The sequence below is a fragment of the Thalassophryne amazonica genome, chromosome 12 (assembly GCF_902500255.1).
Source record: "Thalassophryne amazonica chromosome 12, fThaAma1.1, whole genome shotgun sequence".
NCBI classification, from domain to species: Eukaryota; Metazoa; Chordata; class Actinopteri; order Batrachoidiformes; family Batrachoididae; genus Thalassophryne; species Thalassophryne amazonica.
Window position 1 is genome coordinate 9,590,342 of NC_047114.1, and position 15,569 is coordinate 9,605,910.

Consider the following 15,569-nt stretch of genomic DNA (forward strand, 5'->3'; position numbering starts at 1 on the left):
GGCAGAGATCGATCACTAATGATTAAATGCAGAGTGATGCATACGGAGCAAAAAAGGAAAGAAACAGTGCATCATGGAACCCCCACAATCTACGTCTAAAGCAGCATAACCAAGGGATGGTCCAGGGTCACCCGATCCAGCCCTAACTATAAGCCTTAGCGAAAAGGAAAGTTTTAAGCCTAATCTTAAAAGTAGAGAGGGTATCTGTCTCCCTGATCTGAATTGGGAGCTGGTTCCACAGGAGAGGAGCCTGAAAGCTGAAGGCTCTGCCTCCCATTCTACTCTTACAAACCTAGGAACTACAAGTAAGGCCCGCAGTCTGAGAGCGAAGCGCTCTAATGGGGTAATATGGTACTACGAGGTCCCTAAGATAAGATGGGACCTGATTATTCAAAACCTTATAAGTAAGAAGAAGAATTTTAAATTCTATTCTAGAATTAACAGGAAGCCAATGAAGAGAGGCCAACACGGGTGAGATAGGCTCTCTCCTGCTAGTCCCCGTCAGTACTCTAGCTGCAGCATTCTGGACCAACTGAAGGCTTTTTAGGGAACTTTTAGGACAACCTGATAATAATGAATTACAATAGTCCAGCCTAGAGGAAATAAATGCATGAATTAGTTTTCAGCATCACTCTGAGACAAGACCTTTCTGATTTTAGAGATATTGCGTAAATGCAAAAAGGCAGTCCTACATATTTGTTTAATATGCGCTTTGAATGACATATCCTGATCAAAAATGACTCCAAGATTTCTCACAGTATTACTAGAGATCAGGGAAATGCCATCCAGAGCAACGATCTGGTTAGACACCATGCTTCTAAGATTTGTGGGGCCAAGTACAATAACTTCAGTTTTATCTGAGTTTAAAAGCAGGAAATTAGAGGTCATCCATGTCTTTATGTCTGTAAGACAATCCTGCAGTTTAGCTAATTGGTGTGTATCCTCAGGCTTCATGGATAGATAAAGCTGGGTATCATCTGCGTAACAATGAAAATTTAAGCAATACCGTCTAATAATACTGCCTAAGGGAAGCATGTATAAAGTGAATAAAATTGGTCCTAGCACAGAAACCTTGTGGAACTCCATAATTAACTTTAGTCTGTGAAGAAGATTCCCCATTTACATGAACAAACTGTAATCTATTAGACAAATATGATTCAAACCACCGCAGCGCAGTGCCTTTAATACCTATGACATGCTCTAATCTCTGTAATAAAATTTTATGGTCAACAGTATCAAAAGCAGCACTGAGGTCCAACAGAACAAGCACAGAGATAAGTCCACTGTCCGAAGCCATAAGAAGATCATTTGTAACCTTCACTAATGCTGTTTCTGTACTATGATGAATTCTAAAACCTGACTGAAACTCTTCAAATAGACCATTCCTCTGCAGGTGATCAGTTAACTGTTTTACAACTACCCTCTCAAGAATCTTCGAGAGAAAAGGAAGGTTGGAAATTGGCCTATAATTAGCTAAGATAGCTGGATCAAGTGATGGCTTTTTAAGTAATGGTTTAATTACTGCCACCTTAAAGGCCTGTGGTACATAACCAGCTAACAAAGATAGATTGATCATATTTAAGATTGAAGCATTAAATAATGGTAGGACTTCCTTGAGCAGCCTGGCAGGAATGGGGTCCAATAAACATGCCGATGGTTTGGACGAAGCAACCAATGAAAATAACTCAGACAGAACAATCGGAGAGAAAGAGTCTAACCAAATACCGGCATCACTGAAAGCAGCCAAAGATAACGATACATCTTTGGGATGGTTATGAGTAATTTTTTCTCTAATAGTCAAAATTTTGTTAGCAAAGAAAGTCATGAAGTCATTACTAGTTAAAGTTAATGGAATACTCAGCTCAATAGAGCTCTGACTCTTTGTCAGCCTAGCTACAGTGCTGAAAAGAAACCTGAGGTTATTCTTATTTTCTTCAATTAGTGATGAGTAGAAAGATGTCCTAGCTTTATGGAGGGCTTTTTTTATAGAGCAACAAACTCTTTTTCCAGGCTAAGTGAAGATCTTGTAAGTTAGTGAGACGCCATTTCCTCTCCAACTTACGGGTTATCTGCTTTAAGCTACGAGTTTGTGAGTTATACCACGGAGTCAGACACTTCTGATTTAAAGCTCTCTTTTTCAGAGGAGCTACAGCATCCAAAGTTGTCTTCAAAGAGGATGTAAAACTATTGACGAGATACTCTAACTCCCTTACAGAGTTTAGGTAGCTACTCTGCTCTGTGTTGGTATATGACATTAGAGAACATAACGAAGGAATCATATCCTTAAACCTAGTTACAGCGCTTTCTGAAAGACTTCTAGTGTAATGAAACTTATTCCCCACTGCAGGGTAGTCCATCAGGGTAAATGGAAATGTTATTAAAAAATGATCAGACAGAAGGGAGTTTTCAGGGAATACTGCTAAATCTTCTATTCCCATACCATAAGTCAGAACAAGATCTAAGATATGATTAAAGTGGTGGGTGGACTCATTTACTTTTTGAGCAAAGCCAATAGAGTCTAATAATAGATTAAATGCAGTGTTGAGGCTGTCATTCTCAGCATCTGTGTGGATATTAAAATCGCCCACTATAATTATCTTATCTGAGCTAAGCACTAAGTCAGACAAAAGGTCTGAAATTCACAGAGAAACTCACAGTAACGACCAGGTGGACGATAGATAATAACAAATAAAACTGGTTTTTGGGACTTCCAATTTGGATGGACAAGACTAAGAGACAAGCTTTCAAATGAATTAAAGCTCTGTCTAGGTTTTGATTAATTAATAAGCTGGAATGGAAGATTGCTGCTAATCCTCCGCCACGGCCCGTGCTACGAGCATTCTGACAGTTAGTGTGGCTCGGGGGTGTTGACTCATTTAAACTAACATATTCATCCTGCTGTAACCAGGTTTCTGTTAGGCAGAATAAATCAATACGTTGATCAATTATTATATCATTTACCAACAGGGACTTAGAAGAGAGAGACCTAATGTTTAATAGACCACATTTAACTGTTTAGTCTGTGGTGCAATTGAAGGTGCTATATTATTTTTTCTTTTTGAATTTTTATGCTTAAATAGATTTTTACTGGTTATTGGTGGTCTGGGAGCAGGCACCGTCTCTACGGGGATGGGGTAATGAGGGGATGGCAGGGGGAGAGAAGCTGCAGAGAGGTGTATAAGACCACAGCTCTGCCTCCTGGTCCCAACGCTGGACAGTCACAGTTTGGAGGATCCAAGAAAATTGGCCAGATTTCTAGAAATGAGAACTGCTCCATCTAAAGTGGGATGGATGCCGTCTCTCCTAACAAGACCAGGTTTGTCCCCAGAAGCTTTGCCAATTATCAATGAAGCCCACCTCATTTTTTGGACACCACTCAGACAGCCAGCAATTCAAGGAGAACATGCGGCTAAACATGTCACTCCCGGTCTGATTGGGGAGGGGCCCAGAGAAAACAACAGAGTCCGACATTGTTTTTGCAAAGTTACACACCGATTCAATGTTAATTTTAGTGACCTCCGATTGGCGTAACCGAGTGTCATTACTGCCGACGTGAATTACAATCTTACCAAATTTACGCTTAGCCTTAGCCAGCAATTTCAAATGTCCTTCGATGTCGCCTGCTCTGGCCCCCGGAAGACAATTGACAATGGTTGCTGGTGTCGCTAACTTCACATTTCTCAAAACAGAGTCGCCAATAACCAGAGTTTGATCCTCGGCGAGTGTATCGTCGAGTGGGGAAAAACGGTTAGAGATGTGAACGGGTTGACGGTGTACACGGGGCTTCTGTTTAGGGCTACGCTTCCTCCTCACAGTCACCCAGTCAGCCTGCTTTCCCGACTGCCCGGGATCTGCCAGGGGGGAACTAGCGGCAGCTAAGCTACCTTGGTCCGCACCGACTACAGGGGCCTGGCTAGCTGTAGAATTTTCCACGGTGCGGAGCCGAGTCTCCAATTCGCCCAGCCTGGCCTCCAAAGCTACGAATAAGCTGCAACTTATTACAAGTACCGTTACTGCTAAAGGAGGCCGAGGAATAACTAAACATTTCACACCCAGAGCAGAAAAGTGCGGGAGAGACAGGAGAAGCCGCCATGCTAAATCGGCTAAGAGCTAGTAGCTACGCAACCTAGCGGATTCCTAAAAACACACAAAGTGAATAATGTGTAAATAATTTAAAGGTGATTCAGCAGAAGGAGTGCCCCAATCAAGGCACCAAACAGGCCATGAAGCAGCACAGGCAACGCACGACAAACAGTGCTAAAAGAGAAAAAAAAATAAAAAATAAAAAAATAAAACGAAAGCGTTAGCAAGCTAGTTAGCTTGCCAACGCTGATGAAAGTTAGCAGATAAAAGTGCTCCGTCGCGATGTTTCGACCGTTAGAGGTCTTCTTTAGGCGTTGGAGCACAGTAAAAAAGTAAAAAAAAAAAAAAAAAAAAAGGTAAAAAAGTAAAAAAAGTCTTGAAAAAGACTGTTAATTCAAGTCCAAAGCAGCAGGTAGCAGTCTCAGTGTAAACAGTCCCAACAGAGAGCCAAAATTCTGATGTGTAGCAGCAGGAAAGTATAAATTTGCTTTGTCCTCTACCAATGATAGAATGTTTTCATTTTCTGTTGAATATGTAAAGTTATAAACATTTTCTTACGTGTTCCTCTGCTTTCATGTGAAGGTACTGTGCACCTTGTACTTTGCTTTTCTGTAATTCTGGCCTTGTGCTTGTCTTTGCAGCCCAAACAGCCTGTACTCTTGTTACTCTTGGTCATTTCTGTGATTAAAAGCCTGACCGCTTATTTTTTCACACCGTGCTCGGCCTCGGACCTGCAGCCTGACCTGCACCTGTTAAACCAGAAACAAAAGGCTGTGATTTCACACTTTTCTGCTTTCACTCCTTTGTCTCCTCTCATATTTTAATAGTTTTTGCAGTGCGCACGCTAATTACATTTCGGGATCACATACATTTGACAAAACAGTCTGCAAATTTATAACACAGAGTCGGAAAAACAGGAAATTGTACAGCTTACCTTTGAATTGGAGGTGATGATTGTAGAAAGAAAAGCTTGTTGAGGTTCATAGTCCATAATAAAGCATAAGCCAGAGACAGAGAACTTTAATACTGTCACACACGTCATTGCATGACACGGAGTTACAGAGCTGCAGAAGCATAACTCAGGCTTTAAATTCATCAAATGAATCATCATAAACTGTAAATTTATGTAAATTTGATAGCTTAACTATTTTTATTTTGATAGTACATGTACTTGGATGTGTTGCTGTATGTGGATAACTGATAAAAGAAAAAAAACTTTGAAAACATAAAAGGTTCATTCAGTAGTTCAACACAGTTGGAACTACTGAATGAACCTTTCCACTGCCAAAAAAATCATTTGCAGTAAAACCCCATAATCTGTTTAATCCCCATAAAATCGTCCCTGAAAGCCATATTAATTTTTCGAACGGTGTCCACCTGGAGGTCTCTCACAGTTTCTGTAAAAAAATTGATGCAGCAAAGCTCCAAATCGTTCAGACATTTATTCGCAATAAAAAATAGATGAGATGGGTGGACCACACCTCACTCAAAGCCTGCTCACAGGCGAATGACGCAACCGACAGGCATGAAAAAACTCACGCATGCGCATGAGGGTTCAAGCTTGTCTGACGCAATCACACGTGATTCAAATCCATATGGTTTTTTAAAAAAATAATAAGGTCGGATACTTTTCTAACAGACCTCGTGTATATATATATAGCTCAGGTTTATGTCTTAGCCCTTGGTGGATTTCCTTTGTGATTTTCTGCTTCTACTTTTCTTCAGTTCATACTTTATCATGTTAGTCTCAGTTTGGTTCTGTTTATTGTTTTGCTTTGTTTACTATTTAGTCACTGGTTTCATTCAGCACCTCATCATTTAGTTTGCAGTCATTCAGTTTTTCGTTGCTTTTCTTTATGTTACACTTTTGTCATTCTTTGCTTATTATTTATTATGTAGTTTGTTTTTGTATTTGTTCACTCATGGTGCTTTAAGTTTCATTAGTCTTAGTTTTATTCTGTTAATCACATTTGTTTGTATTATGCTTAGTCACAGGTTTTTGTTATTATTTATCTTCAGTATTGCTCACTGGATTATGCTCCCTTTGTCATTTTTTCCATTCTCGGTTTATCAGCTATCTTGTTTTATTAATTGCACGATTCCGTAGTCACCGGTTTTGTTTTGTCTCTGTTTGAATATAGTTTGTGCAGCCAGGTTGTGTTTTCATTATTTCTCATTTAGTTATCATCTGCTTATTTTTTGCAGTTCTTGTGGTCATGGTCTGTCAGGTCTTGTTAATATATTATTCCGTCCTTAGATTCCATTTTAGCTCTGCTCATAGTTCTCTGTTTCCCTCACGCCCATCCTAGTATGTGCCCACTCCTGATCACTGCACCTGCCATTGTGTCTTTGTCTCACACTTTGATTCTGTCTGGTTTGTGTTTTCATTCACTCCCGCTCTTGCACCTGCTCATGTGTCTTTGTCTCTTTCATACCTCCACTCTGTGCTTTCCTTTACTATCTTGCACTATGCACAATCTTTGTCTTCCCTGATCACACCCTGTTCCAGGGACTTCCACACACCTGCTTCACATCACCCTGGTTAGTTTGCTCCTTATTTAAACCCTCACAGTTCATCAGCTCACTGCCCGATTGTTGACTTTGTTCACTCTCTCGCCTTCAGTTCGTGACCTGTTTGATTCTCAGTGTTTTGCCCTTGTTTGTTTGCTCCGACCTCTGCCTTGCCTTAATCCTAAACTCAGCTTGTATTTTGACTCTGCCTCTGTTTTTGCCTGTGACACTCCTCGACACCGTTGGTATGATCTCAGCCTGTAGTTTTGACCACGTCCCAGCCTGTACCCTGTCTGATACCTCTGCCTCGTTATCTGATTACCCGTGTACTGAATCTACTGTCTGGTTCCAAGATAAAGCTTTTTATTCATCACAACCAGCCATATCTGAGAGTCTGTATTGGTCTCCACCTGTTTCCTGTGTCAATCCATCACGAGCCCTGACAATATATATATATATATTATGAATGGCATTTTTTTTTTTCGAGACCTGCGTTCATGTTTTGGGAGATATTTTTTCAGTATTCATGTTTTGCAATAATTCAAGATTTGCAGCTAATTCACATTTCGGGGGTTAACAACGTATCTGTGTCAAATCCACATGCAGATCCACTTCAGATCTGCTATGGCGAACATGAGTTAAAAACCAAACAAGGGAAAAGTAAAAGGGATGTTATTGCTGAATAAATCAAATCAAATCAATGGACTCACACCCCTGAAGCGGTGGTGGACATTGCTGTGTCACAGAGAAGAGTTTGGTCCAACACGTGGACGACCACTGTACATGGATCTCAGAGCCAAGGACTAAAGGATCATAGGAGTGGTGGATTATCAATCAATCAATCAATCAATCAATCAATCAATTTTTTTATATATAGCGCCAAATCACAACAAACAGTTGCCCCAAGGTGCCTTATATTGTAAGGCAAGGCCATACAATAATTATGTAAAACCCCAACGGTCAAAACAACCCCCTGTGAGCAAGCACTTGGCTACAGTGGGAAGGAAAAACTCCCTTTTAACAGGAAGAAACCTCCAGCAGAACCAGGCTCAGGGAGGGGCAGTCTTCTGCTGGGACTGGTTGGGGCTGAGGGAGATGACTCCAATGACTCAAATGACTCCAAGATTTCTCACAGTATTACTAGAGGTCAGGGTAATGCCATCCAGAGTAAGGATCTGGTTAGACACCATGTTTCTAAGATTTGTGGGGCCAAGTACAATAACTTCAGTTTTATCTGAGTTTAAAAGCAGGAAATTAGAGGTCATCCATGTCTTTATGTCTGTAAGACAATCCTGCAGTTTAGCTAATTGGTGTGTGTCCTCTGGCTTCATGGATAGATAAAGCTGGGTATCATCTGCGTAACAATGAAAATTTAAGCAATACCGTCTAATAATACTGCCTAAGGGAAGCATGTATAAAGTGAATAAAATTGGTCCTAGCACAGAACCTTGTGGAACTCCATAATTAACTTTAGTCTGTGAAGAAGATTCCCCATTTACATGAACAAATTGTAATCTATTAGACAAATATGATTCAAACCACCGCAGCGCAGTGCCTTTAATACCTATGGCATGCTCTAATCTCTGTAATAAAATTTTATGGTCAACAGTATCAAAAGCAGCACTGAGGTCTAACAGAACAAGCACAGAGATGAGTCCACTGTCTGAGGCCATAAGAAGATCATTTGTAACCTTCACTAATGCTGTTTCTGTACTATGATGAATTCTAAAACCTGACTGAAACTCTTCAAATAGACCATTCCTCTGCAGATGATCAGTTAGCTGTTTTACAACTACCCTTTCAAGAATTTTTGAGAGAAAAGGAAGGTTGGAGATTGGCCTATAATTAGCTAAGATAGCTGGGTCAAGTGATGGCTTTTTAAGTAATGGTTTAATTACTGCCACCTTAAAAGCCTGTGGTACATAGCCAACTAACAAAGATAGATTGATCATATTTAAGATCGAAGCATTAAATAATGGTAGGGCTTCCTTGAGCAGCCTGATAGGAATGGGGTCTAATAAACATGTTGATGGTTTGGATGAAGTAACTAATGAAAATAACTCAGACAGAACAATCGGAGAGAAAGAGTCTAACCAAATACCGGCATCACTGAAAGCAGCCAAAGATAACGATACGTCTTTGGGATGGTTATGAGTAATTTTTTCTCTAATAGTTAAAATTTTGTTAGCAAAGAAAGTCATGAAGTCATTACTAGTTAAAGTTAATGGAATACTCAGCTCAATAGAGCTCTGACTCTTTGTCAGCCTGGCTACAGTGCTGAAAAGAAACCTGGGGTTGTTCTTATTTTCTTCAATTAGTGATGAGTAGAAAGATGTCCTAGCTTTACGGAGGGCTTTTTTATAGAGCAACAGACTCTTTTTCCAGGCTAAGTGAAGATCTTCTAAATTAGTGAGATGCCATTTCCACTCCAACTTACGGGTTATCTGCTTTAAGCTACGAGTTTGTGAGTTATACCACGGAGTCAGGCACTTCTGATTTAAAGCTCTCTTTTTCAGAGGAGCTACAGCATCCAAAGTTGTCTTCAATGAGGATGTAAAACTATTGACGAGATACTCTATCTCACTTACAGAGTTTAGGTAGCTACTCTGCACTGTGTTGGTATATGGCATTAGAGAACATAAAGAAGGAATCATATCCTTAAACCTAGTTACAGCGCTTTCTGAAAGACTTCTAGTGTAATGAAAGTTATTCCCCACTGCTGGGTAGTCCATCAGAGTAAATGTAAATGTTATTAAGAAATGATCAGACAGAAGGGAGTTTTCAGGGAATACTGTTAAGTCTTCTATTTCCATACCATAAGTCAGAACAAGATCTAAGATATGATTAAAGTGGTGGGTGGACTCATTTACATTTTGAGCAAAGCCAATAGAGTCTAATAATAGATTAAATGCAGTGTTGAGGCTGTCATTCTCAGCATCTGTGTGGATGTTAAAATCGCCCACTATAATTATCTTATCTGAGCTAAGCACTAAGTCAGACAAAAGGTCTGAAAATTCACAGAGAAACTCACAGTAACGACCAGGTGGACGATGGATAATAACAAATAAAACTGGTTTTTGGGACTTCCAATTTGGATGGACAAGACTAAGAGACAAGCTTTCAAATGAATTAAAGCTCTGTCTAGGTTTTTGATTAATTAATAAGCTGGAATGGAAGATTGCTGCTAATCCTCCGCCCCGGCCCGTGCTACGAGCATTCTGACAGTTAGTGTGACTCGGGGGTGTTGACTCATTTAAACTAACATATTCATCCTGCTGTAACCAGGTTTCTGTAAGGCAGAATAAATCAATATGTTGATCAATTATTATATCATTTACCAACAGGGACTTAGAAGAGAGAGACCTAATGTTTAATAGACCACATTTAACTGTTTTAGTCTGTGGTGCAGTTGAAGGTACTATATTATTTTTTTTTTTTTTTTTTTTTTTTATGCTTAAATAGATTTTTGCTGGTTATTGGTGGTCTGGGAGCAGACACCGTCTCTACGGAAATGGGGTAATGAGGGGATGGCAGGGGGAGAGAAGCTGCAGAGAGGTGTGTAAGACTACAACTCTGCTTCCTGGTCCCAACCCTGGATAGTCACGGTTTGGAGGATTTAAGAAAATTGGCCAGATTTCTAGAAATGAGAGCTGCTCCATCCAAAGTGGGATGGATGCCGTCTCTCCTAACAAGACCAGGTTTTCCCCAGAAGCTTTGCCAATTCTCTATGAAGCCCACCTCATTTTTTGGACACCACTCAGACAGCCAGCAATTCAAGGAGAACATGCGGCTAAACATGTCACTCCCGGTCCGATTGGGGAGGGGCCCAGAGAAAACTACAGAGTCCGACATTGTTTTTGCAAAGTTACACACCGATTTAATGTTAATTTTAGTGACCTCCGATTGGCGTAACCGGGTGTCATTACTGCCGACGTGAATTACAATCTTACCAAATTTACGCTTAGCCTTAGCCAGCAGTTTCAAATTTTCTTCAATGTCGCCTGCTCTGGCCCCCGGAAGACAATTGACTATGGTTGCTGGTGTCGCTAACTTCACATTTCTCAAAACAGAGTCACCAATAACCAGAGTTTGATCCTCGGCGGGTGTGTCGTCGAGTGGGGAAAAACGGTTAGAGATGTGAACGGGTTGGCGGTGTACACGGGGCTTCTGTTTAGGGCTACGCTTCCTCCTCACAGTCACCCAGTCGGCCTGCTTTCCCGGCTGCTCGGGATCTGCCAGAGGGGAACTAACGGCGGCTAAGCTACCTTGGTCCGCACCGACTACAGGGGCCTGGCTAGCTGTAGAATTTTCCATGGTGCGGAGCCGAGTCTCCAATTCGCCAGCCTGGCCTCCAAAGCTACGAATAAGCTACACTTATTACAAGTACCGTTACTGCTAAAGGAGGCCGAGGAATAACTAAACATTTCACACCCAGAGCAGAAAAGTGCGGGAGAGACGCCATGCTAAATCGGCTAAGAGCTAGTAGCTGCGCTAAGCTAGCGGATTCCTAAAAACACGCAAAGTGAATAATGTGTAAATAATTTAGAGGTGATTCAGCAGAAGGAATGCTTTAGTTAAGGCACGTGAAGATTACACTGGGAAACAAATCGTAATCTAGATAACTAGATCAATCTAACTGCGCAGATTAAACAGCTAACAGATACAGCAAAACACCGCTGTGCTACGGAACAGGAAGTGATACAATACCGCAGTGAGAGCCAACCACCAGTAGAGGCAAGCAAGAGCAAAAAGCAGGGACATAGAGCATATCATAGCAAAGAGCATATCCAGCAGGGACATCATTTTGCAAGTCAGTGAGTGTGCTGAAGGCTTTATTATTTGTATTATTTTATTTATTATTATTTTATTATTTATTTTATTTTGCCATTACTGGGTACAGTGGAGGAATTTCCACAGTTTATTCACATGGATAATAGCAGGATAATAAATGTGCAATGCATTGCAGTGCAAATGTGTGTCACTATTTCTGCTGTGCGTGGACACTTCAGTGAGATACCAACTGTGACACTGCTGCTCGTTCGCATGTTTGGTCGCTAATTCATGTCTCCAATTGTGCTCCAACCGTCATGCCCAGTGAGATAGGACCCAAAGACAGGAAGCACCAAGACCCTAAAGACAAGGACCTACATTCTCCTACAAAGATGTGGGCATCACCAAACACCTTTGACCTTTGACCTCCTGACACCATAGATCTTCCCAAGTGTCTTTGCATGTCAAAGACCAAGGATGCAGAGACATGAACATCACTATCAAATAGATGGAAATATATTATTTTGAGGATAACAATACCTCCCAGCATGCAAGGCTTCTTTGAATCAGGAACTCTGAAACATGTTGAATCTCGCGTTCCAAAACTTAACATTTTTCACTTCCACCTTCCAATTGATTATTTGTTGACATCCTAAAGCAGCATTCTAACGCAGATGTGTTTATGGTTGTAGTGATGTCAAACTGGTTCATGTCTGCAGACTCAAATCTCACCCAGTCGCACTTTAAACCACAGGCTGGTGTCCAGACAGTGAGCCGCTGTCAGAACCCAGTTCTCATCGATGAGGACGCCACCGCAGTGAAAACGCCCTTGGGCGTTCAGTAACAGCACCTATACACACAGACAGCGACATAAAAATTACATCAGGGAGCACCTACACACACAAACAGCAACATCATCGAGCACCGACAAACAAAAATGACAACATCATCGAGTACCTACACACAAAACCAGCGACATCATCGAGCACCTACAAACAAAAATGACAACATCATTGAGCACCTACACACACAAACGGCAACATCATCGAGCACTGACACACAAAACCAGCGACATCATCAAAACCAGCGACATCATTGAGCACCTGCAGCAGACGAGTCTCACGTTTTCTTTTTGTGCTCCCGTCACAAAATTATTCAAATTTTCATGACTGGGTTTTTTTTTAACTCACTATTACTAACCCTACCCCAAATCCAAACCTTGACCACAACCAAACCCTACTCCTTCCCCTAACCCGAGCCACAACCACCCCGACCCTCTACCCCGCTTCACTTTGACTTTTGTGCAGCCGTCACAGAATGTATTAGAATTAATTTTTGCTCGCGTGACGAACATTTTGCACATTTCTTGACAATATCACGAACCAAGAGATTAAAGTATATTTCATGCTGCTGACTCATGACATGTCGTGAGACTGGGTTGCCTACAGACAATCAACAACATCATCGAGCGCCTTCACACAAAAGGCGACATCATCGAGGACCAACAGGCTCGTTACAAGCCTGCTCACGAGTCTTTCATAGGATTCAGGTGTGTTGGAGAAGGGAGACAACGAAGAGGGTCAGGAAGGTAGATCTCAAGGACCGAACTTTGCACCTGTGACCTACACACATGAAAACTGACATCATTGAGCAACTACACACAGAAATGTCAACATCATCGGGTACCGACACACAAACAGCGACGTCATCGAGCACCTACACACAAACAGCAACATCATCGAGCACCGACACACAAACAGTGACATCATCAAGCACCAACACGCAAACAGCGACATCATCGAGCACCTACACACAAACGGCAACATCATTGAGCACCTACACACAAACGGCAACATCACTGAGCACCTACACACAAACGGCGACATCATCGAGCACCGACACACAAACGGCGACATCATCGAGCACCGACACACAAACGGCGACATCATCGAGCGCCTACACACAAACGGTGACATCATCGAGCGCCTACACACAAACAGTGACATCGAGCACCTACACACAAACGGCAACATCATCGAGCACCGACACACAAACAGCGACATCATCGAGCGCCTACACACAAACAGCGACATCATCGAGCGCCTACACACAAACGGCGACATCATCGAGCGCCTACACACAAACGGTGACATCATCGAGCGCCTACACACAAACAGTGACATCGAGCACCTACACACAAACGGCAACATCATCGAGCACCGACACACAAACAGCGACATCATCGAGCGCCTACACACAAACGGCGACATCATCGAGCACCGACACACAAACGGCAACATCATCGAGCACCGACACACAAACGGCAACATCATCGAGCACCGACACACAAACAGCGACATCATCGAGCGCCTACACACAAACGGTGACATCATCGAGCGCCTACACACAAACAGTGACATCGAGCACCTACACACAAACGGCAACATCATCGAGCACCGACACACAAACGGCGACATCATCGAGCACCGACACACAAACCGCGACATAATCCAGCACCAACACACGTTCAACGACATCATCGAGCACCGACACACAAACAGTGACATCATGAGCACCTCCACACACAAACGGTGACATCATTGAGCGCCTACACACAAATGGTGACATCATCGAGCACCGACACACAAACAGCGACATCATCCAGCACCGACACACGTTCAACGACATCATCGAGCACCGACACACAAACAGTGACATCATGAGCACCTCCACACACAAACGGCGACATCATCGAGCACCTCCACACACAAATGGAGACATCATGGAGCAACAAGACACATAAATAGCAACATCATCGAGCACCTGCACACAGAAATGTCAACATCATCGATCACCAACACATAAAAATGACACCATCGAGCACCTACAAACACAATCAGGGACATCATGAGCACCTACACACAAAAGGCAACATCATCGAGCACGGACACACATACACAGTGATATTTTCGATCACCAACACACAGGCAGCAACATCATCGATCATCTACACACAAACAGCGACATCATCGAGCACTGACACACAAACAGTGACATCATCAATCATCTTCACACAAACAGCGACATCATCGAGCACCTACACACAAACAATGACATCATCAATCATCTTCACACAAACAGTGACATCATCAATCACCTACACACAATGAACGAAAGTCAGTCGGAGCAAGACTAAGTACATGTGTGAATCAGAGGGAGTTCAGTGGAATAGTGTGGTTACGACGACTTAAAGTGGTGAAAGTGGACGAGGATAAACACTTGGGGTCAACTGTCCAAAGTAATGGAGAGTGTTGTAGAGAGGTGAAGAAGAGAGTGCAGGTAGGGTGGAGTGGGTGGAGAAAGGTGGCAGGAGTGATTTGTGACAGATATCTGCAAGAGTGAAGGGGATAGTCTCCAGGTGAGTACCGAGAGCAGCTGTGTTGTACGGCTTAGAGACGGTGGCATTAACAAAGACAGGAGGCAGAGCTGAAGATGATGTGATTTTCTTTTGGAATGACGAGGATGGACAGGATTAGGAATTAACATATCAGAGGGACAGCTCAGGTGGGAGGGTTTGAAGACAAAGTCAGAGATGTGAGACTGACAAGTGCAGAGGAGGGACCGAGGATATATAGGGAAAAGGATGCTGAGGATGGAGCCAGCAGGCAGGAGAAGAGAGAGGACAACGAGGAGATTTATGGATGTGTTAAGGGAGGACATGCAGGTGGCTGGTGTGACAGAGGAAGATGGAGAGGACAGGGTGAGATGGAAACGATTGATCTGCTGTGGCGACTCCTAACGAGAGCAACCAAAAGAAGGAAAAAAAGATGGAGCACCTACACACAAAAAGGACGTCATCAAGCATCAATTGCAGCAGGAAGTCAGATCCAAAGTTCTGTTTCAGAAACGTCTGCCTGATTGGTGTCTTTGTGACATTTACTTTTGGTCCTGTAAGTTTTAGTTGTTTTGAATAAATGAGGCGTTACCTGCCATGGAGTCTCCCCTTTCTTGCCCACCTCCCCGCCCACCATCCAGGGCAGCAGGCCATCCATTGCTTGAGTGTATGATGACCTGCCAATCAGCAGCTGGCCACAAGATGAACGACCTGAAGTTCACACACACATTTCAGTGCACACATAGCATGTAACAGAAAGTGATGATTATGTCACAGCTGACTGTCCGATAACGTGAGGAGCTGCGTAACA

General features: G+C 42.5%; 1 protein-coding gene across 1 annotated transcript in view; it reads right to left on the reverse strand.

The window, feature by feature from the left end:
- Window positions 1-15,569, reverse strand: part of proca (protein C (inactivator of coagulation factors Va and VIIIa), a) — a 54,931-nt gene that overhangs the window by 9,484 nt on the left and 29,878 nt on the right. Inside the window, 2 exon segments of the mRNA XM_034184076.1 lie at window positions 12,097-12,214; window positions 15,351-15,469. Of these exon segments, the coding sequence (XP_034039967.1) occupies window positions 12,097-12,214; window positions 15,351-15,469 (237 nt within the window).